Consider the following 24,196-nt stretch of genomic DNA (forward strand, 5'->3'; position numbering starts at 1 on the left):
TATATATATATATATATATATATATATATATATATATACAGAACTTGTTTTTGTTGTGTGTGTGTTTTATTGACACCTCAAAAGCCTTTGTATATACGTGTGTGTGTGTGTGTGTGTGTGTGTGTGTGTGTGTGTGTGTGTGTGTGTGTTTTATTGTGTATATATATATATATGTATGTATATATATATATATATATATATATATATATATATATATATATATATATTTATATATATATCATATTTGACACTTATACATCTATCTATCTAGCTAGCTAGCTATATATATATATATATATATATATATATATATATATATATATATATATATAGATAGATAGATAGATAGATAGATAGATAGATAGATAGATAGATAGATAGATAGATAGATAGAGTCTCTAATATGAATGCTAATAATCTCCCAGGTCATTAACACCATTGTATAACAACCTATATCACTATAAGAGGGACCGGTGGATTGAGGAAGACCTAAAAAACTATAAGGGGGGGAGGGGTTCATTATCTTATTTTCTATTTTGCTGCATGTAATATTTAACTTTATTAATATAAAAATATCCAGTCTTCTATTATGGCCACAGCATAGTGAAGGGACACATGCTTCCACTTGCTCACATGACACCCCTTTCAAGTAGGGAGGGACCTCTATGTTTCTGCGAGTTGATGAATAGCCTCGTTCTTTGTTGCCTTTTAGGTTTTCAGTACCATGTTTTAGCACCAATTAAGTGGTTTGACTCTGTGATCTGATACCTTATTTAGTGTTTAGTTTCGCTTTTCTACGGCGCAAGGCGCAATGTCAGCCTGGCATTAGGAACTGGACAACTGTATTCACTGACTGCTTGCAACTGGAATATTAAATGTCCCTTGTGAACTTTGGCAACACTTGGGGGCTGGCATGAGTTGTGAGTTGTCAGCTGCCCGGTGGACAGACCCCATCAGCCGACTATTGAAGAGTTTCTGCATTGCTGTCATTCCAGCTGGGGGTAGCCGATTGCGCCGCTGAAAGGTAAGACAGTGGCTCTCTGTTCTTTCTGCAGACAAGCCTGCGACATTTACAGTAAGTCTTGTCAAAGAGATGTTGTTGACAGTAAATCTGCTGTTATATAGATTTTATGTTGTAACGGAATCTCCATTGACATGACAAATGTCTGAGATGGTAAGGCAACAAAAAAAAGTTTTGTATGTTCACTTCAACTCATTTCCAGCTCTTTGGGTCTATGTGTTTGCAATTTCTGTCATCGTAGCCTCTCTTTATATGACTGAAATATTTGGACTGTTATTTAACACCACAGCACTTGTGTTTTTATTTCAATTGATGGAATAATGTGAGCTGGACCATCCTCTCTGAATGGCATTACTCACCTGTTCTGTCCTCAGATGGCGGGGGGGATCTTCTCCAACGTGGGTAACCTGTTTGAGGTGGACTGTGCTAACGTCCACCCCCTGGTGTGTCACCTGTGCCACGAGCAGTACAAGTCTCCATGTTTACTGGACTGCTACCACATCTTCTGTGCCCACTGCCTGCGAGGTCGGACCAATGACTGCCGCCTCAGTTGCCCCCTCTGCGGGTAAGAGATGAAACTTTGCCGTTGGTCATGCTCAGCTTAGATTATGAAGCCTGGATTAGCTCCCCGAGCCGCTGTGACATACGGCGCTAAGCAACAAATCCTTCAGTGAAGGGAAAACATTGAGTCCGAGGTCAACAAGTGATGGTCTTGGTGGCTTATAAACATATTTCACTGGCATTACAACCTCAGACAGGCTGTATTTGATATTTCTGTTCATGTGGATTTACGTTATGTACATTTGTCCAGTTTTACCTCTGAGTTTGAAAACACTCCCACTAGTCCCTGTGTGCCTTATTTAGAAGCCATTGTGACCTGAATCATGGCCAGGTTTGGGTAGGTCCACGAGGCGGAAGCAGCTGCAGGGTCACCCCACTCTCTTATTTAGCCTTTGGCTCAAACACTGAAAGGGGCTAAAGGTTCCATTAAGCCTCGTCACATAGCAAACAAAGCACACCAGTATATGGCAGCGGTGCCACCAGCTTAGGATAATGAAAAGCAGCCACATGATACCATAGCAACCGGTTTCATTCCTTGCATAGCGAGGACGTCAGCGCACAGTCACATTCAGGTCAGTCATATCAGTTTTCCTTCATCAAGGTGTGATGGCCATTGCCAGATAAAGCAATCCAGATTTTTTTTGATTAAATGTAGCGTTTTAGGAAAATTGTCACTAATTCTAAACAGCAGAAATAGTCTGAATGTAGTTCAGTCTTTCTGGGCAAAAGTATAAATGAGTTACAACGTTTGACCCACACACACCTCATGTTCTAAGGCTTTTCTAGCACATCATATTAAGTTCTGGTGGATCTGTTTACCCTTTGACATACTAATGGTTGTGATCTTCACCTTTGTGGAATTAGTCACAAGCACAAGTCCAAGTAATGTCAATAGAAAGTATTGTATCTTTATATTTTTTATTCTTTTATATATTGTTTTTGCTCTTTAAAACATTTTTTAATTCTTTATATATATATATATATATATATATATATATATTTACTCTTATTTTTTTTCCTCATTTTCTTTTTGATCCACTGTATATAGGAAGATACACTGTATATAATTGATGCACCCCTTTCCTACTCCTATTGAGCCGATGTGACAAGTAAATTTCTCCAATGCGAGATCAATAAAGACTATCTTATCTTATCCACAGAACATAGAAGTACTAGTATTGTAGGCAAGAAAAACCCCCCCCCCCAGGACATCAAACTAGTGTAAAGAATACTAGCTTCTATTTTCATCTGCTTCCTGCCACAACAGCTGCTTACTGAAGAGCCGCGCAATCTAGCAATTCACTTCTCTGCTATTAGTGGAAGTCCAGTAATGAAAGCTAGATATTACATGTTCAGCAGAGTGTGGGGAGCAATTGCACCAGTGTAACTGAAACAAAATGAGGCCGATTTGGGACTATTTAAATTCAACATGAGTGGTTTATATGGCAAACAATAAATACATTTAATGAAGCATCCAATTCTAACATGATGCTAAGTCTACTGGGAAGTTCTTTGATTTTACTGGGATCCTATAGACGTCAGTATTTATTTAAACTTTCAGGTAGAGCTGTATTATATTAACAAACATGACTTTACAATATTCACTGCACATTCGCCTACCTTTCCTATTTGCCTCCCCCATAATTGCCAAGCCCCAACCACTTTACTGAGTCACTCAGATATGAGCAGAAAGGACAGTTAAAAGTCCTTCCAGCTGGCCAAATGTATTAATGGCAATTGCAGTGAGGCATACATATATATTGTGATTCCAGCTGCACATTTTGTAGAGCTCCACTTTCAGGGAGACAATTAGCCATAAGTTATTTTCGATTCTTGCAAAAATGTTTAGATTTTGTGACAAAATTTAAAATGGCATCAAGAAATAAAAAATATATATATATATATAAATACTCCAAAAACCTTCATAAAAAGCTCTGAAAAAAGCCTGTGTGTAGAGGTGTGTAAATGCAACCCATCACAACCAAATGTGTGCAGGAAATTAGCATTTAAATTTAATTCTAAAAGCAAACCTTTATGTTAACCGTAATTCTCTGCCAAATCATAAACAGCGCTACCGTCGCATCAGTGTCTGCAATGTTATTTCGATTAAGGCAGAATCTGGGGTGTATAAAAAGATTAATTTGTCTCACAGTGTGTGGTCCTCTGACAACAAAACCTTTCAATTTACAGTAAAACAGCGCCACCTCCTGGAAGGCCACAGGAATGCACAGCTTTCAGTTGATACGTTCATCTTTATTTAAATGTTTGTTGTTTTTTATTTTACAAATCAGGGCTCTCTCTGTGTGAATTGTTTAATCACTACACATTTCAACAACTCAGAATATTTTAAAGTATGCGATAAGGCTTTCTGAAAGCAATAAATCACCCAGTTCTTAAATTAAAATATGGAAAAAAAACGAGAGAGAAAACATGGAGCAATGTAACACTGGGTCCCGCGTCAAGCCATTTCAGTTCAGCTCAGTTCTCCTCCTGGTAATTCTCGGTCCTCATGTCGTTCAGGCCCAGCTCTTCGTTCTGCTCAAACGTGCGCGTGTACTTCTCCACGGTCAGCTCGGGGTCTGGCTCCGGCGCGTACACGTTCTGCACGTAGCTGTTCCCGGTCGGGTCGTCCAGGACGATGTGCACCATCATCTCTCCCGCCAGGATCCGGTCCAGCTTGTCTCCGAAGGCGGCCAGCTTCTGCACGCGGTCGGCGGTGCTGCTGTCCCCGCACATGAAGGGGTTCTTGGAGACGGTCAGGTCCTTGATGTCCCGCAGCAGGCCCTCCACCGTGGTGAACTTGCCCCCCAGCGCGCCCATCCCCAGCTCGAACTCCAGCTCGGGGATGAGCACGGAGCACGTCTCCGACTTGAGGACGTCCCTGGTCATGTCCGAAGGGTCGGTGAGGCGCAGCGTCACCCTGGTGCCCAGCGGCTCCGTAGCTCCGCCGGACTTCACCTCGTTGGTCCGGTGGCCGCAGCTGTCGCAGTTGGTGGCCATGATGACGACCTCCTTGAAGTGGGGGATCTGGACCAGCTTCATGTTGGTGGAGGCGGGCGCGTTGCACTCCGGGCAGTTGGTGGGGAAGACCAGGACCTCGCCCCTCATCGTCTCCAGGTCGTTCCCGGGCGGCTCTTCCTCCGCGTCGTCGTCCGCCCGCAAGCCGAGCTGCTGGTCCTGCTGGACCGTCCTCTTGAAGCGGGTCACGGCGAGGGCCTCGTCCCGTTGAGGGGCCGCGGGGTTTTCCACAAAACTGTTCCCCGACGGATCCTCGATCACCAGCGTGAACTCCTGCTCCACGTCTTTGAGCTTCCTCAGCTTCTGGATGAACTGGTCCAGTTTCTCCGCCACCTGAGGCTCGGCGGCGCGCCTGGCGGGCTGGTCCTGCTCCAGCCCGGCCACGGCGCGGTCCAGCAGCCCCTCCACGGTCGACAGCGAGCCTTTCTGGGTGAAGGCGGGGATTTCGAAATCCAGCTCGGGGATCCGGGTGACGGCGCAGTCCGCCTTCACCACCTCCCGGTTCAGGTCCTGCTTGGTTCGGACTCGGAGGGTGTAGCAGACGCCCTGCTCCTGGATGCGGCCCGCGGACTGGATCTCCGTGTTGGACCAGTTGCAGTTGGCGCAGCTGAAGGAGCTGACGATGATTTCTTTGAAGAAGGGGATCTTGGTGAGGAGCAGCCGGGTGGTGCCGTTCAGGTGGCAGTTCATGCACATGCTCTCTATCTCGGTGGGCTGCCAGTCTTCATCGTCCGCGCTGAGGTCCCTAAAAACGCTCCCGCCACGAACATTTTCCTCGGATATAAGAGACATTTTTTAAAGCCCGATTAGAATCCTCTCAGAGTAAAAAACAAAACAAAAAACAGCTCGCCGTCATCTATCGGTCAGGTGTTTAGCTTGCCAGAACTTTCTAGATTACACACGGAGCTCCGCTGCGTCTTCACACGCTTGTTTGGTCTGGTTTGACACGCACTTCCGTATTTTCTTCTTCGGGGAACAGCACGTTTACAAGATCTCTGCTGCCCCCTGTTGGACTGTTTTAAAAGTCACTCCACAAACAGAGACTGTACTATTTCATCTGTTCCCAAACTGACAGAATTCGTATGGTGTTTCATTTTGTTCGATTTTTATTACCCAGCTTCTTTACATGTATTAAGTTTTAAGTGCTTACCTCTTATTATAGACATATTTAGTGCATTCACATACAACATAGCTACTTCTCCTAAATTATTAGTGTTTTTCTTCAATATGACTTTCCAAACTTCAAATAAATACATAATGCAGGGGATTACATATAGTGCGAGAATAATATGCTGACTAAATTCGCTTTGCAGTTTATTGTATTCGTTTTTAAACATGCAAACTTTGTAAAAAATAAACAAACAAACATTTACACTATTTTCCTCTGAATTGTTACAATAAGATGTTTTGAATCAAAAAGTTGGAATCACAGTTTATCTATCTATGTAGTGACATGAGTGGCCTTTATTTCAATGTGGATAGACAGGAAATAGGGTTGAGAAAGCGGGGAAGACAAGTGGCAAAGGTCCACAGATGCGTCAATGCGTTTTTGGGCCAGTTTTTGCTGGCCCAAAAATAAATTCCTACATGTTGAAAATTAATAATGGAAATAAATAACAACTTGACAATGAATGTCTTTTTTTCTCCTAAGACACATAGGATGTATGAATTTCTTTTTTCTCCACAGATACCACTCCACGGTAAAAGGAAACAGCGCCCTCCCGCCAGAGGATCGTCTGCTGAAGTTCCTTGTGGACAATAACGGAGATGTTGAGGAGGCGGTACTCTGTGCCAACTGTGACCAAGAAAGTAACCAAAAGGTACAGCTTCTCATCATTAAACAAAAGTCTCATAAAATTGGTTTGTAATTTTGTTAGGGTGTAATTGGAAGAGTGGCAGACTCTAAATTATTTTAGATGAACACCTTATTCTTAGATTTATCATTTGTATAACTCAGGAATGCTATGCTAATCAGGTCTGAACTTTTGTTTCTTTATATCAATAACTTCGTCATCATTTTTTTAATTTTTCCTCGCTTACGCGTGTGTGCAGGAGACAGGGCAGATGTTTTACTGTAACACTTGCAGCCAGCCACTTTGTGCCACCTGCCGAGAGCTGACACACAAGGCCAGAATGTTTTCCCACCACGAGATTGTGTCGATGGCCAAACGCACCAAAGCCAAACACAGAAAATGCTGTGAGTGCAACCTGTAATTTACTCCACAGTAATTACATACTAGCAGCCAGAGAGCTGTGCTCCCTCCTGAGCTCTGGGTGAATGTATCTGCTCCATGAATCTGCTCCATGTTAATCATATTCTCAGGCCAAACCAAATAGCACGTTTTTTTTTTAAAGTGCTCATAAATGTGTTGTTTAAATGTTTGACAATAAAAGTCAGTTAGTGTTAGGGAGAGTTTTTTTTTAAACCAGCAGCATTGTTATCGCTAGCCCCGCCGTTTGCCATAAATCTTTCATCCAGGCTGTAGTTGAAAGGCCTTTCTCTCCACAGCTCTCCATGAAGAGCCTTACATCCTTTTCTCAACAGAGAATAAATCTATGCTTTGCATCAAATGTTTCAGAGACATGCAAGTGTGAGTAAATCTATTAAATTGCCCCCCCCCCCCTCTATTGTGATTGTGACTTTTGGCATTGCCTAAAAAAAGTTATTTTTTTGCAGCGAGAGTCGAACTCACTGCATTGACATTGAAACAGCTTACGTCCAGGGTTGTGAGATGTTGGACCAAGCAGTGCTGGTGAGGAACATACATTTATTATTTTACAATGCAGACAAACATGTTGCACTTTCAAGATGTAAAGCACCAGCGGAGGTGTCAAAAGTATTCACATCTATTACTCAAGTAGAAGTATAGTTTTGGAAATACTTCTGTAGAAGTAGAAGTGTCAACTCAAACCACTTACTCAAGTGAAAGTATAAAAGTACCGGATATAAAACGACTTAAAAGTAGAATTAACTACTTTAATTAAATTGGGATTGGCTGTTTCACCCACATATATATGTCCACTGAAAGCGAACCACTTAGTACAATGCAAATATATTGAAGGTCCATATTGGTGGAAACCTGAGCATCAACATGGGTTTTATGGAGCAAAACATCTGATGTCTGGTTGCCTTAAAGTCAAACTTCAGAGACATAATTGATAACCGTTTCCTTGTTGTTATTGGAATGTAAATGAACATCCAAGCATATAGCTACAGGAATAGATGAGGGTAACAGATGTAAGACAGCAAAACTGGACATGAAAATGAGTGCATTACCCTTTTATAACAATTGCCCTTGTATGGTTGTCTGTATACAGTAGACAGTGCTGTCAAAATGAATGATTAATCCTAGCGGTTAATTAAAGAAACAAACAACAGAGGAAAAAAAAAAGCCAAAATGATCCTCAAAATGCAATGTTCTTCTATGTTTTGTTTTTCTTCTTAAGTTTTTTATGGGGTAATTGGTAAAGAATTAAATTTTCTTTGTTTTTGTTTTTTACTGACAAGCCAGAATGAAAACAAGCTGAAATAAAATAGAAGTAAAGAGACAATTTTCAAAATCTTAAGGAGTAAAAAGTACAGATAATGGCATGAAAATGTAAGGAGTAGAAGTAAAAAGTAGTCTTAAAAATAGTTACTTCACTAAAGTATAAATAACTTAAACTTATAACTTCTACTGTCTACTTAATCAAGGTAAAAAAGTATTTGTACTTAGTTACTTGACACCTCTGAGCTCTGGCAGCTGTAATATCATGGCGTGCAACTGCCATGATATTACAGCTGCCATGATATTACAGTTTTTTTTTTTCGATTTTCATTATGTTTTTCTACTGTAAGCAGCTTCGATGCAGATTAAATTGCTGGAATTAGTTGGTCACTGGGATCATGTCTTTGAGTGACAGGTGGTGAAGGAGCTGCAGACTTCAACTGGAGAGGCAATCCATCTGCTGAGAGCAATGATCGGGGAAGTGCGTCTGAATGTGGAGGAAGAAGAAAGTGCAATCTGCAGTCTGTTCAACAGTTTGCAGGTCTATTTGTTTAATATTGTTCTTTCCACCTTTGATATAAAACAGCTGCAAATCCAAATGAATTTAAGCATTTGCTTTGTGTAACGGATTCACGGTTTCTAATTGAAATCTGTGTTGACTGAAACAATGGAAAGAACTCTAAAACTCCTTTAAGATTTGAATCAACAAATCTTAAAGGACCCCGTCAGCGGGGTGTGCAAACCAAATGGGAAGTCTGTAAAAAGGTGGAAACATCCAGTTAGACCAAGGGATCACCGCATATAAAACAGAAAACCCAAAGCAAAACCCGATAACAATGAATGCCCACAAAAGAGCAGAGGTGGGTGGTAACTACTGGCTTTAACTTGATTAACTTTTAAGAATAAAAAGTACTTCTATAGTTTTATAGAAGTACATTTTACTTCATGCATTCTGAGGTATTATTTTAAAGAAACTACTCTTATTTTAGTACAATTTCTGGCCACCCCACCGAACTCTACTTACTTTGTTGGTGTCTTAGAAAAGTTAGAGGACAATGATATTCTCACAGTTAAACTGTGAGGTTGGGTGAACATCCTCTAAAAATACACATTCTACATTTTTCATCACTCTAACCTTCCTAAAATGACACAATGACAACTATCTAGCACCCAACAAGCCAACTGAGATTAAACTTCTCCATTTCTTCAGTTGTAAATCCTATTTCTCAATTTGTTTGTGGACCGAATGACCTGCAAAGTAAATATCACTAATATTTCCACAAGATATTATATATATATATATATATATATATATATATATATATATATATATATATATATATATATATATAGTAGTTTACAATTACCACTTCTTCCTTCTGACACCATTAGCACTACTTGGCCACTGGATGTCCCTATTAATCTAAATGTTAGCAAACTGTGCCTTTTTCCAGCATAATGAACAACCCAAGAGAGCAGGAAGGCACACTGTACAATTTACGCCATTTCTTTTCACTATCTTGAGAATTTATTATGTATTACAGAGCCCAAGGCCATTTTCACATCATTGCGAGGTATAATGGGGGCTTTTTTTTCTCTTCTCATTTGACAGGAAAAGCTAGCAGAGAGGAAAAAGATTCTGCTGAAAGCAGCTCAGAGGTAAAAAAAAATCCATAAAGAGGAAGATTTTCTTTATGTATTTATATATATATATATATATTTATTTGCCACAATTATTTATCATAGTGTTATTGTATTAGTCTCTTGAGTGGCTTTGATCTGTTTTTTTTTTTTTAATTCCTCTTTGCTGCACTGAACTCAAGGGACAAAGGTGATGAATAGCGCCTTGTTTTCCCTGGAATAATCTACTTGGCACCGAAGACTTTCTCCTGGATAATTTCAGTGTTTGATGGGTGGAATGCTGTAGACATATTCCTTAGTTTTCAAAATACTGTTTCTAACTTGTGCGAAAATTATAATTGAGAGCGAAAAGACCTGTAATTTTTTTGAGATGCAAAAGATTCAAAGGCAAACGTGGAAAGAAAAGCTGGACGCCAACCTGCAGACATTGAAGCCTTTTGAATTCAGCAGAATTGTCCAGAAAAATACTGTTTGCCCCTAGGAATTTGGCAAAAAAATCTGTCTATCATTTCTGCATGATTGTGCAAAGACATGTAAGTATTAAGCATTACGATATAAAAGTATGGCTTCTAAACTCCAACAAAGATTCACACATTTACATAATTACAGCATAATCACAGCTAGATATTTACAGTAATCGGTAACGCTTGAACAAAAGCTCCTTAAGGTTTAAATCTGACCAGTACATTAGGTCCGATTGCTTTGGATGACATAAGATTTTAGGATATTTACTACTGAAACATATCCTGATATCAGACGCTTTGTGGATCCTCGCCATTCTTTAAAAAAAAACCCTGCAGCTTCTCATCTCCAACGCATGATTCCAAAACTTAATCTTAAAGATAACTCTACCCCAGGCGTTTCCTCATTTATTGGACGCATTGTGTGTAAGTGTGTGTGACTGAATGAAAACAATTTTGAGATCCAGCAAAGTGCATCCCTGCCTGCATCCATCACTCGGTCTCTATTGCCAGGAAACCATCCAGTGGTTTGTGTTCCCAGAAGGATGTTAGAGGCTATTTATGTCAGGCTTTGTGTGTCTGGCACTGTGTGTTTGTTACAGGAGAAGACAGATAGATTAGCTCCTGGAAATACTGAGTGTGATGTTTGTGCTTGCACCTCCCGAGCTGATTCCACTATGTACTGTGGCATACATAAGTTTAGAGGTGTTGTCTTACGTGTGTGTGTGTGTGTGTGTGTGTGTGTGTGTGTGTGTGTGCGTGTGTTTGCAGTCAGCACGAGGAGAAGGAGAAAGCATTAAAGGAGCAACTGTCTCACCTCACTGCTCTACTTCCAACGCTTCAGGTGAGGAGAAGATGATAAACAATACTTGATACCGATGATGATGACATGCTAAAGGTCAGCAACATTTGGAAAGGGAAGTCATCCTTCACTTAGATGATTGGCCATCGGCAGAAATGCGACATAAATTGTATTTAGTGAAAGTAAGTAGTTACGATGCCGCCTGATTATGTATGTGGGTCAAATATCTGACAGCTTAATGTTTTGAATATATATGCACGTGTAAGTGTGTGTATACGTCTCTATGTGTAGGCTGCTTCAACCTGAACCTGGATTATAAATAGATAAAATGGGTGTTCGGCTGACTTTTTACTCACTCAGACAGATACCCAGCTAGATGTGTGTCCAAGGCCTTCAGCGTGTTTATTTTAACTGTGAAGCATGCAAACATATCAGTCTTTATGGAGAGTTTCTATCTTTTGCAATGACTCCTTCAGTTGTGCAGGTTTTAATCCCTGGGTGTTATGTTTTTCTTCAAGGATGTTGCTATTACATTTAAAGTTGCATGTTTATCCTCTGATGTTATTAAGGTCCACCTGGTCACCTGCTCAGCCTTTCTCAGCTCAGCCAACAAATATGAGTTTCTGGATATGGGCTATGTAAGTATCGAAAGAATGACCACTGGACTGGTTATAACAGGACTTTATTAGTCCCTTCTAAAGTATAAAAACTTAGCTAACACAGCAATACAGGAAATACAAATTGAAAACTGTACTATGTTAGAATAAAATGACTAAGCTTTCCTACCAAACAACTCTGAAAACAGAGGAATGCTACGTTTCTGTGAAGAATCTTTATTGGCAAGAGAAAAGTAACTGTATCTGTTGGGTTGAACTGGTTATTAAATTAAGAACATCCATCATGCCTCGATAAGATGAAACAAGCCACAGAATCAAACCCGAATGTTCTTGCTTGCGCAGCAACTCATGGAGAGGCTGAAGAGGATTGCAAAGCTCCCTCATCGACTGCGGCCTGTGCAAAGCAGCAAGGTGAGTTCATAGCACTCACATGGAGCGTAAAGGTATTAAAACACCGGCACACGTAGTTTTCTACCGGTTAGATAATTGTCCCCTTGAGATTGCAATTTGATTTGTTTTGTTTTTTTCAGTCATTGAACAGAATCGTTGACAAGCCAGTCAACTAAAATCAGGTGCTAAATTTGCACAAACCTAAGTTTGCAAACTTGAGGCATTTGTCAAGATGAGTTTTTGAATGCGTCCAACATGTAGACAAGAACTTTGTGGGAGGATTAAATGAAAACAAAAACTAAACTAAACTCAGAACTAATACCAACACAAGTGTCCAAACCAAGATTCACAGAGCAAGGATACAAGAAAGTCAACACAAAACTAACGTGAATGCACAGATGTCAAGCTCCAGTCCTCGAGGGCCGTGGTCCCGCAACTTTTATTTAAGTTGGTTATGTCCTGGTTCAACACACCTGAATCAAATGGCTGAATTCCCTCATCAGTCTGCAGTCAAGTTCTCCAGAGTCCTGCTAATGACCTGATTAGTTGACTCTGGTCTGTTGAAGCAGGGCACCGGCCCTTCAGCACTGGAGTTTGACATCCCCGCAGCCTGAAGACGATAACACTAAAATGATCTAAATACAAACCTAAGTGAGAACCAAAACACAAACAGCTGTGGCTTATTATGTATGCATTTAGAGAAAGAAACTCAGGAATATAGAGTTACAGCCAGAAGGGATAGCTGCACATTCTCAAAGATGAGATAAAAGCATTTTGCATTATGCAGATCGTGCGAGAAAATACCGCCTGCTGAGAGCCTGGAAAGACTGGAAAAGAAACTAAAGAGCCTTTTTTTTTACTAATCAAGATAAATGGAAACAATATAATGGTCCAGAAGCATGTCTTTTTTAGCCTGATGTAATTAACAGTTAGAAGAGTTCTATACACTACATTGAAATATTTAAAAACTTTATACATTTTACATTTTATCAGTTCTTTCTGTAAATTACTCTATTAAAGGGATGCATCACTGCACAGATTGTTGATGTCTGCAGCATTAATTCACACAGTTCTATAAGAAAAACACTGCCGGTTTCCGTTGCTATGAGTTATCTTGTAGTGCTTTTTTTTCTCCTTTGTACCATTTGAAGATAAGGTATTTGTTGTGACTTATTTACCCATTTTGACTGTTGTGCTGTATTAGATCAACACCGAGTACAGGAGTGAGTTTGCTCGTAGCCTGGAGCCTCTGCTGCAGATGGGATCACGCCGCCCTCCTTCTGTCGCCGGTTCTGCAAGCATTGTCACAAGGTAACACCTTCCCCCTTAGATCTCTTCTCCCGCTGCTAAACAAATTATTTTTTTTCTTCAGCTAATTATCTGTTTGGCTGCATGCGTCACCGGCACCCTCAGATTCCTTTGAGAAAGACAAAAGTCTGGACGGAAAATTTCACACGTCCAGCGCGTCCAAGTGTAAAATCCCCAAATGGTTTGCAAGTGCAGATGCAGCGGAAAGGAGGCGCCACGCTGTCTCCCGCTATGCCAGTTATGTTGTCTGCCTCTGTGTAAGCTTTGTACTCTGATATGTTTGCGTGGTTCACCTTGTTAAATTGGGGTGGGGTGTACGGTGCGGACTCCCGAATTAGAAAGTTGGGAAGCTGTTATAACCAGAACATGTTCAGGTGGTGAATAGATGAACGGCTCCAAGTCCAGGGCCCGGATGGAGATTGTCCCTCTGGCTCAAATGATCGTTTCCTGAAATCAAAAGTAGGTAAAACCTGTTTTCTGACACGTATCTGTTACTGTGTGGACAGACTCCTTCCACCAACACTTTTTCCACATCAGTGTCCCTCAACTATTCACAGGTCCTTAAGCCCACCCTCTAATGCCAGCATGCTGACAACGATTCATTCCGCCAGTGCAAGACGCAAACCTGACAGGGATTGGTGTCCGGGCCGCCTGAGACTATTTTTATCGTAACTTCAGAGAACTGTCTGGGATTCGGCTGTAGGCTGGCACTCAGGAGCGGCTGGACCGCTGATGTCACAGCTTTAGCACAGGAAAGGTTTTAAATTGGCGTCACCGCGGTTGAGGACGGAGTCTGGGCGTGTGGGGGATGACTTGTACGACAGCGAAAGAAGGATATATGCTTTAAACAGGTCTGCCACTGCGTTAGTTCTGGACAGGGACACCGGAGGAATAGGAGCCTAATGGATTGGAGGTACATTTTTGTTTATTTCATTACTTTCTCGGAAATCTGAAATTATGACTTGCTTGATGGATTATGTAGACATCGGCTTAAAATTCTTCAATACACATATTTCGCATGTTTGTATCGTATTTATTTGAGTTCGTTTTGAGAATATAATCTGATTATGGATGAAACCTTTCCTTCACACCCACCACTTTTTTGATTAATTTCTGCAGCTGCAATGAATCTGTCACTGGCTCTTCCTTAGTGTGCGACGGTTTAACTGCTACACTTACCCTCAGCCGTCCAATAAACACGTCATTTAAGGGTTTTGCTCCTGTGTTTTATGCATATAAAACTCCGATTTTAAAGTATCTTCCCCACAGCCATCAATGCAGGCTGCAAACCAGGCAGGGGTTGATGGAAAGCCAGCTTGCTGCTGATATTTTTTGTCATGACTCCCCACTAAAAATTACTGAAGTGCCGCAAGTAGCTTCATTTCAGTAACTGATGTGGCTTTACGGCTGTTATAATTTTTTTTTTAGCTGGCTGTGTGTGGAATAAAACCTGGATGGTCATAGGATAGCAAATGTAAAATAGGACCATTAACTTGCAGCCACAGCAGAGCAGTTATTTTCAAAGTTATTAGCCGCTGTGAAAGTGATGAAGCTTGACCTGAATAAGCCGATCTCATGTGTAGCTTTAAGCTATTAGAAATCTGGGTGCTATTGACTTTTTTTTATTAAAAACTGAAGTATTAAAAAGCTGTTTGTGAATGTTAGCTGCTGAGGTTTTGCTTGTGTTAGGATTGCCTGATACACATACATGTATGTGAAGCAATAGCCAGCAAGTCAGGTCACATAGCAAACTGCAACAATTTCCCTACAGTTTTTTAAAACGCTGCCTTTGCATTTGTGTTCAGAGTAAAAATCAGTTCTGACAATGCATAACTCTGTTCTAGTTTTGGTATACTTTTTTCTTTCAATTTTTGTGGCACTAGTGGCCTTTATTTGACTGTAGACTGACAGGAAAGGGTCGTTGAAAGAGAGAGAGAGAGAGAGAGAGAGAGAGAGGAGGAAGACATGCGGCAAAGAGGTCCAGGGCCCAGGGCCCAGGACCCAAACCTGTCTCAGCCTCTGTACATGGCTCTGCCCCTTTAACATCATCAAACAGGACAAGACTGAAACATTTAAATAAGTGTAGCCAGGAGTGGCCTTGCAAAGCAATAACCCTGGGACAAAGTAAATGTGTAAATGAGAGGCGAGGGCCAGTTATGGTTACGATGTGCTCTCCGCAGGCTCCAGTCCCCTCTCTCCTTCCCCTGCCACTCTCCGTCTCTCAGTGAGATGCCGCTGGGCTCTGTGTTTGGGCGAAGGCCGACATCTCACAGGAACATATGCACTAAGGTCCTCCTGGCTGAGGGCAGGGAAACCCCTTTCACTGAGCACTGCCGGGACTACGAGAACGCCTACAGGGTGAGCAAGGAGTGCCAAGTCTCAGAAGACAATGAACAAAAGCTGGTTTAACAGATTAACACAATTGTAATACTTGTCGGTGTTTTTTTTTATTGTTGTTGAGAAAACAAAGGAATATGTGTTTCAAATGATAATTAAGGTGAGCAGATTGTGGTTCAAGAAAAGCGTCACGTCAAGATGACGTACCGTCAAAAGGCTGCCAAAGGCTCCTTTATTGTTTTTCAAGTATTCTTGGCAATGTTTTCAACATTTTGTTTTCTTTTTTTTTGTGCCAGTTAGGAGTTTAAAGACAACAGGGAGTGCTGTGTTGAAAGTTTCACCCTTATCTATTGTTGTGTCATAACTGAATGTGTCAAATCATCAGACACGTTTCAGAATGATAACTAGAATAAATATAAAGTAAGGTTTCAAGTGATCATTTAATTTAATTTCCTAAAGGAGGAAAAAAAAAGATACCCAAGTTAATCTGGTTCAGTTAACCGCGAATAACCAAATTTTCTGGAAAGCTGAGTTCAGTTTTTCTAGCCACACCCAGGCCTGATTACTGCAAGACCTGCAGTGTAGTCAAGACATATCTTACTTACCAACAGCACCTGTTTGACAACATGAAGTAGGCTAAAAGATCTCAAACAGGAATACGTCATGCCCTTATCTAAAGAACTTCACACAGAGACGAGAAACAATGTTATTGGCTTTAAAGTAATTTCTAAGGCTTCAAGACTCCAGGAAACCACAGCAAGCGATAATTTGCTGGCCTGCCTATCAGACTGCATCAGTGATTACATTAACTAAGGAAAGATGAGACCATAAAATATTAAGATTTTGTTCTGGGTTCTTTTTTTTTAAACTTGGGGTTAAAAAGTTTTTACAAAAAAAGAACCCAGAACTAAATCTTAATATCTCATGGCCTCATATATACTCTCATACTGAACAAAAAGAATGACATGACAAAACTGGCATCCATGGGAGGTTCCTAGGGCAAAAACAACTACTGGGCAAAAAGGACACGTAATATAATCCCACATTTTTAAAAATACATCTTGATGATCCCCAATGGTTTTGGGGAAATTGAGATTCGCTAATGTAACGTTTTTTTTTCTTTTTTCTGGGAAGCTTGTGTCCCATGTTACCTGGTTCACCACAGCATCTCAGACAGAGAACATAATGGCAGTCAAATATGGTGGTGTTGGTGTGATTGTCTAAAGTTCTTCAGTGAGGCTGAAATAAAATGAAAAAAAGTGGGTCAATATTTCTCCATAGTGATGTACAGGACCCTTGGTCAATTAATGGAAACAATTGCGTTGTTTCACGTAGGGTCACAGCGGTTTGGAAAACATTTCTTTCTTTACCTTAATAAATGAAACTGTCATTTCAAAATTGTATTTTTTTATTTACTCAAGTTATGTTTCAAATCAAAATTAGTTTCACCGTCTGAGACATTTAAATTTGATAGGAAATACTTTTTTCACACCAATGTGCTGTTTTCTTAATGATCTACTCACGCTGCAGTTCTATGCAAAACATCCATTTTATTTTTTACACGTCTAAATTCTGTACGAAGAATAAGACTAATGTTTGTTAAGAATGTCCCGTGCTGCAGGCTAAGTCAATATTCAGACTTATAACGTGATCAGAAGATGCGCACCACCAGCAGAGACAAAAATATATTGATTGGCGCAGCTGTTTTTGTAACAATAAGATCTGAGATCTCTGTTAGATAGTAAAAATAATTGGAGACACACAACACTGCACTTCATTGCCAACACTAATACAAACTAAAATATTTCTGTTCTATTCTATGAAGTAAAGCAGACAGCTTTACCTCCATCATCTTCTGGTAATGTTTAATGCGTGTGTGTGTCCATATGTCCGTGTTTACAGTCTCTCCAAACAGAGATCCAGAGTCTGAAGGACCAGGTCCAGGAGCTGCACAGAGATCTGACCAAACACCATTCCATCATCAACACAGAGAAAATGGGAGAGATCTTGGACAGGTCCCTGAATATTGACAACCAGATTGCTGCTCAGTACTCCACCGTGGAAACGATGAGAGTGATGTTTGAAGAGGTGCGTCTGATGAAACATCAGCTTTAATTTAGTTTGAATCTTGTGTTTGTACCACCGATATTTAAAAAGATGTTGAGTGTACCCACTGTGCTGATTTCCTAGTTATCCATGAGAAAAAAATGAATAATTTACATCCTAAATGACATTTTAAGGGAACCCTCACAATGGAAAGATGGGAAAAAAACTTATTTACAGAATAGTACAAAATGAAGAGAAACAATATTGTCAGACTCAGTGTTTTTGTAAAAAGACTATTACTATAGAAATCAATCAAACTATATACAAAAACTTTTACAATGCAGGATTTGGAGCATGCTCAATGTTTTTGCCTGTAAGAATTGAGAAAACACCAAATGTATATTATTACTGCAGGGTAGTGTATATTATTTCTGTCAATTCAGGTACCCAGTACTACCAAAACATTTACCATTTAAGACATGAGCACACCGTTTTCTGTGCTGTTTATCTATATTAATCCTCCACATTACACTTGCCAAGCATCCTTTTGTCAGGCAATGCACAATTTTTAATAGAAATTTCATCTTTCTTCACAGATCTGGGATGAAACTTTGCAGATGGTCAATAATGAGCAGGAGATCTATGAAGGTTCTTGTCCGGCAGTGAGAACACAAATTCACTTTTAACCCTAATTATCTTTCTTTTTTTTGTTTAAAACTTGTTTTCATTTATTTCTGCCTCTAGCTCAGCTTCACGACCTGATGCAGCTGAAACAGGAGAACTCTTACTTAACCACCATCGCCCGACAGATCAGCCCTTACATCCTGTCAATCGCAAAAGTTAAAGAGAGGCTGGAGCCCAGGTGTGGCACACTTTCTTACCATCTGTAGCTATGACTGGATGTGCTCTTAAATTAGTTAGATCTTTAGGAAAAAAAAGTAAAAAAAAATAAATAAAAAAAATTAACTTGTTGCACTTGCAGGTCTCTGCTTTTGACAAAATCAACTATGTTTGTTAATTTATACATACAGCAGTGCTTAAAGGTGCAATGATTTATGTATTTATTTTTTTGCTTTTAAATGTAGAATTTGAAAACAGTATTTCTCCCCAAAAAAATCATGATCAAAATATAAATGTTTAATATGTCAAGTATAGAACTCCATAACGCTGAAGCGTATGGAATCAGTTTTGATGTTTTACCCTGATTTTATATTTATATTATTCAAGTTTTTTTTTAAAAAAAGAGGTTTTGTTGATACTCTCAGGTTGTCATACAGTGAATTTTAAGCTGACCTATCGTTCTTGTGCTTATTTGTAAAGGTATAATTTTTCTTTCAGGTTTCAGGAACCTAAAGAGCATCTTGATGACCGAACTGAAACAATGCTGAAAATCTACGAAGATAGCACAGTGCCAAAGGACGGTCCAGACAGGTGCTGATCTTAAGATGTCCTTTTTCAATTTTACAGAAAATTCAGTAGAAAGTTGATTGCATGAAAAAAAGTCCCCTTTGTTAAAGCGACTTCTTTGAAATACAAGAAGAACAAGGTAAAATGAATAAATTGAGAGAGAAGGTTGACAGTTTTTTAGGGGTTCTATCTGAAGCATTTCAATCAACTATTTTGATCTGATTCATTTTTTTCCCCTATTTTCTATTTGGTGTTACTGAGTTTTTAGATATATACAGTATTTAGAATATATACATTGTATATCAGAGGTGATTGTGTATTGCTGGGATTTGAAGTAAATCTCCTAATTCATTTTTGTTGCCAGCGAAAACCAGAGTTACGTCACAGATCAGGACAAAAACAAGAACAGCCGCACGTTGATGCTGGAGCCAGTGGAGATTTCCGTCAAGAGCAGCCGAGCCGGCAGGCAGCGGGGCCCCGTGGAGACGTCAAGCAAAAATGACATTCCTTCATCACCGCCACCATGTCATTTCATTTCTGAAGCTGGTCCCTTCTCCGGCGGAACAGCAGGCCTTAATTCAGCCCTAACAAGCCCAGGGTGGTATATGATGTGCTCGCCTGCCCGCATACAGTTCGGTACATGACACTTTCGCTGCCGTGAGCCGTCAACAGCTCCACGGCGAGCCCTTGGATTGACACTAACTGGATGTACTTGAAGGCTGAAAACTCCCAGCTGTTGGAGCATAATGTTTGACTGTCTCCTTTGTTCAAACAGTCACTGAACAGAATCATTTTATTTTGTGAGTCGTGAACAACCTTAGTGGATAGAAACAGCCAGAGACTAAAAATCTGACCTCTCAGGATTCGTGCTCAGTTTGTGTTTTAGCGTCTAACATGATAACAAAATGCTAAGTGTGGAGTTTTCTTTTTGCACAACTTGTTCGTTGCATAAGTCACTTTTATGAGGGATTGCGGTAGATGACGGATGACAGGTCAGCTAAATTTGACCTGTAGACTGTTGGAAAACACGTGACAGCACATGGATCACAGCAAACGAAATGATGCGTGTGACGATTGGTGACGCCTGTCATTTGCAGCATGCCATGCATCTTTTGAAATAAAGCAGATTGTTGTCCCTTTTTCGCATACATTTTTTTATTTTTTTTTTGTATGGGGTTATAGCGTGATTGAAGGTATGTGCAGACGTAATATGCCTTTCTTAAATTTTAGTTCTCTACCATTTTTTTTTGATTTCGCGTCAGCCTCACGTTCCGCTACCCTGCCGACCAAGAAGCCCCAAAAGTCTGCGTGAAATGTATTTGGTCTCCTTCTCAACCACTTTGCGCATCTTGGTGGTCGGATGATTCAGCAGCAGTCTTTATTAAACTGTTTCCCTATTTTGGCTCCACGTGGCATGATGCCGAGCACGTTTTAGATTTCTGCTTGTTCAACACCACTGGATTAAACAGAAGCATCTTAAACAGGCTACGACAGAACTGGAGCTGTGTTCAAACTCACTTATCAAAAAAAAAAAAGAAAATAAATATATATATCCATCCATCTATCCATCCATTTTCCAAACCGCTTCTCCCTCATGGGGTCGCGGGGGTTGCTGGTGCCTATCTCCAGCGTTCACTGGGCGAGAGGCGGGGTACACCCTGGACAGGTCGCCAGTCTGTCGTAGGGCAACACAGAGAGACAAACAGGACAAACAACCATTCACACACACACTTACACCTAAGGACAATTTGGAGAAGCCAATTAACCTAACAGTCATGTTTTTGGTCTGTGGGAGGAAGCCGGAGTACCCGGAGAGAACCCACGCATGCACAGGGAGAACATGCAAACTCCATGCAGAAAGACCCAGGGGTGTACTCGAACCCAGTACCTTCTTGCTGCAAGGCAACAGCGCTACCCACTGCGCCATAGCAATATACTGTACAGTGAGCTCTCCTTTTTGTTGTTGTGGGGTCCAAAATGTAAATTTTGAAGTTTTACCAACTTCATAGTATACCAGACTTGTGCTGTCTCGTAGTACTGGAAAGTGCTGTAACATTGTTCACATTATATCATTTAAAATAGTTTAGAATGCACTGCGGTCTGCGCCAACTAAGCACACTGACAATAGCTTGCCAGTGCAGATAAGGGTTACATGTCAATATATCAGCTTGTACCCCGATTTTTGCCCAGCATATTACCATAACCTCCCAAACAGCAAATTTTGAACCTGTAAACACACACACACACACACTTATTTATTTTGCACTGCCAAGAGGCCTGGCTTACCACAGAACAGTAATTCAAGGTGAAACTTCTCCCCAACTGCCAGCGGCACAGAAACTAGGGTGGCCCCCTATTCTCGGCACAGGTATGGATAATAATGAGGAGGTAGACGGATGGCCTCGGCGAACAGAAGGAGAGGGTTATTTACATTGCAGCGTAAAAAAAAAGGGTTTGTTCACTTCCCGGAAAATATTGGGGTCACACTGGCCTTAAGGAACAGCAGTGCTCTGCTGAGGAGTCAGAGGTGCAGATTCATTAAAAATACATTTGTGACAGCGGAGTAACAAATGGCTGCGCTTGTGCTCTGGTCCTGTACTCCCTCCCCACGGTCATTCATCATGTGCACTCATCGAACTAGCAGCCTCACGTTGGCGGTTCATTATTCTCTCCTTTCCCCAAGTGTCTGCCTCCTCGCCCACCGCTTGCAGGGGCGGAAACAAAAACCATGAAAGCTGCTTCACTCGTCCGAAGGATTTATTTTGAAAGGCATTCGGAGCACAGGGTTCTCATCTCCGTAACAGCTGGACAAAAAGCGGCCCGTTCTTTTTGAAAAACGGGTAGTGGAAGAGACATTTCCCCGCCATCCTGGTGAGAATATTGATAAAGAAAAAAAAAAAAACTCAAGGAGAAGAGAATGATAACAATATGAGAAGAAATAAAAGTTTAATGAGCTGCGAGGAAAAAATGGGTCACTGAAGGCATACAAGTAAAGCTCTGAAATGAATACAATTAAAGCAAATACCGCAAATTAAGGATAAAACTGCAATTGTGACACAATGATAGTAGCAATATAAATATGCTGAATACCGAACTAATTATCCTTAAGATCTGGGGGGTGTATGTGACTTCAGATCTCTTCCTATTTGTATCAGTTGAATTAATCTTTTATATCTTATAAAAGAATAAGCTGTTCCGCAGAGGATTCTTCTGGGTTCTGGATATCATTTATTAAACCACTGTTTAATAACTTACCGTTGTTTTTTTTTTTTTAAATGGGCAGTGAGTTCAATGGTAGCAGCTTACATGACAAACGGTATGACACCTTTAGAAATCATTTATTTAAATGATTCTATTTAGGGAGGACATCTAGTTTTCTGCTTACATAATCTAACACTGGCTTGTTTTTGCAGCAGGAGCTTGATTTCGCACAGGGGGGCATGGAACTTCCTTGGTTAAAAGCTCTTTTTTGGTGCCAAGTTAAGAAATTAAATCAGTAAATTAGTTAGTACCTTTTTAGAGAGCTATCCCTTGCTGGTATGTTAAGATAAAATCACTGGCCACTTTATTAGGCACACCTGGATAATATGGAGTCGTACCCACTGTTCCCTTTAGAACTGTGCTAAATCTGTAAATTCATGAATCAGGAATCCATAATCTTTAGTCATCAGAAGACCCTACTGAAATTTCTGTTGAGACATCGAAATGCACTCATAGAACACAAACAGAAGTTACAAACGCTTATAAAGAAAGAAAAATAGGTATCCTTTGAGGACACTCTAAAAAAATTATAATACACTCTCAGAGGAAAAACACAAAATATTAAATATTAACCACAAATTGTAAAAACAAAAATTAAACGATTGTAGAAGACATAAACATCCTTGGTAAGAAAATATATTCATGGAAGTGTAGTGTGTAGTAAAACAGTCTATAAAAGAAGCTGGTGGTCTATTTGACTGTCAGCAGTGCTGTTTATGTGTGGATCTGATCTTGCTTTGTATTTGTCTGAGGTGTCTGAGTTGTTGGAAACATTTCTCAGAGATTTCTGTCCAAACATACACTATATTACCAAAAGTATTCGCTCATACATTCAAATAATCGAAACCCGGTGCTTCAGTCCCTTCCGTGACCACAGATGTGTAAGATTAAGAAGATTGGGTTCCTCTCACCAGCTTAGAGAAAGGCAGAGCGGTTCTGAGATATGATGCCACCTGTGCAACAAGTCCAGTTGGGAAATTTCCTCACTCCTAAATATTTCACACCCACCATACTCAACTGTCAGTGGTTATAGTTACAAAAAGGTGGACCAACGTCGTACTGAACCCCATGGATTGAGAATGAAATTTAGGTTCATATGTGAGTCAAAGCAGGTGAGTGAATACTTTTGCCAATATAGGGTATATGATGGCATCGCACAATTTAAGTAAGTTTTTGGCTACACGTCCATAATACACATTTTCCTGTTCCCTCCAATACCAAAGGTGATCTGTGAGATTGAGTTCTGGTGAGTGTGGAAACCAGTATTGAGTATTCTGCAGACCTTTCTTGCAATGAGCAGTCATTTGAGCTGCTGCGGCCTTTCTGTCATTTCTACGCATTCTTCACTGACATCTGACAACAACAATACATTTTCATCGATACCACTGTCATTTTCTGGATATTTTCTTTTTTTTGGCCATTGGTGGTTTCTGAAATACTAAGAATTGTCTGTCTGGCTCCAACCAAGCAAACTTAAAGTTTTAAATTCCTTTCCTCCCTGTTCTGATCCTTGGTTTTAATTTCAGAAAGACATCTTCATGATGCCTAGATACCAAAAAGCAATGAGTTATTGTTCTGTGAATGGCTGATATGTTGTTTGTTTAAAAAGCAACTGGACAGTTGTGGCAAATAAAGAAACTTAAAGAGAAGTATAAATTGAAAAGTAGTATGCTGATAAATTCAAAAGGTAATATTACTTTTGGTTGTGCGCTTTTGGTTGTGCTCTTTGACAAGCATTAAAAGTTAACTTTTGTTTATCAGAAGTGCAAATGTAGTATGTTATGAACCTGCCAGTTTAAATGACCAAAAAACTAAATATAAATTTCAGGCAAATTGGT

General features: G+C 40.2%; 2 protein-coding genes across 6 annotated transcripts; one reads left to right on the forward strand and one right to left on the reverse strand.

Annotated features, from left to right (window-relative positions):
* Nucleotides 1–938: 938 nt before the first annotated feature.
* Nucleotides 939–20,237, forward strand: rnf207a (ring finger protein 207a). Of its 5 annotated transcripts, none has more exons than XM_021307950.2 (18): nt 939–1,024; nt 1,396–1,586; nt 6,288–6,420; nt 6,653–6,797; nt 7,110–7,191; nt 7,278–7,353; nt 8,504–8,629; nt 9,701–9,747; nt 10,962–11,034; nt 11,562–11,630; nt 11,952–12,020; nt 13,204–13,310; nt 15,488–15,665; nt 17,547–17,732; nt 18,287–18,338; nt 18,435–18,552; nt 19,011–19,121; nt 19,462–20,237. In XM_021307950.2, exons 2-18 carry the CDS (start codon nt 1,396–1,398, stop codon nt 19,739–19,741), a joined length of 2,043 nt encoding a protein of 680 aa, XP_021163625.2. In that variant the 5' UTR covers nt 939–1,024; the 3' UTR covers nt 19,742–20,237. The 5 variants fall into 5 exon arrangements, with proteins under 5 accessions (XP_021163625.2, XP_021163624.2, XP_021163623.2 ...); XM_021307949.2 differs by having other exon boundaries at nt 1,002–1,075; XM_021307948.2 differs by lacking the exon at nt 939–1,024 and adding an exon at nt 1,153–1,174.
* Nucleotides 3,815–5,572, reverse strand: zpr1 (ZPR1 zinc finger). Its single transcript, XM_012881349.3, has one exon. It carries the CDS (start codon nt 5,390–5,392, stop codon nt 4,061–4,063), a length of 1,332 nt encoding a protein of 443 aa, XP_012736803.2. The 5' UTR covers nt 5,393–5,572; the 3' UTR covers nt 3,815–4,060.
* Nucleotides 20,238–24,196: the final 3,959 nt, after the last annotated feature.

The sequence above is a fragment of the Fundulus heteroclitus genome, chromosome 20 (genome assembly GCF_011125445.2).
Source record: "Fundulus heteroclitus isolate FHET01 chromosome 20, MU-UCD_Fhet_4.1, whole genome shotgun sequence".
NCBI lineage: Eukaryota > Metazoa > Chordata > Actinopteri > Cyprinodontiformes > Fundulidae > Fundulus > Fundulus heteroclitus.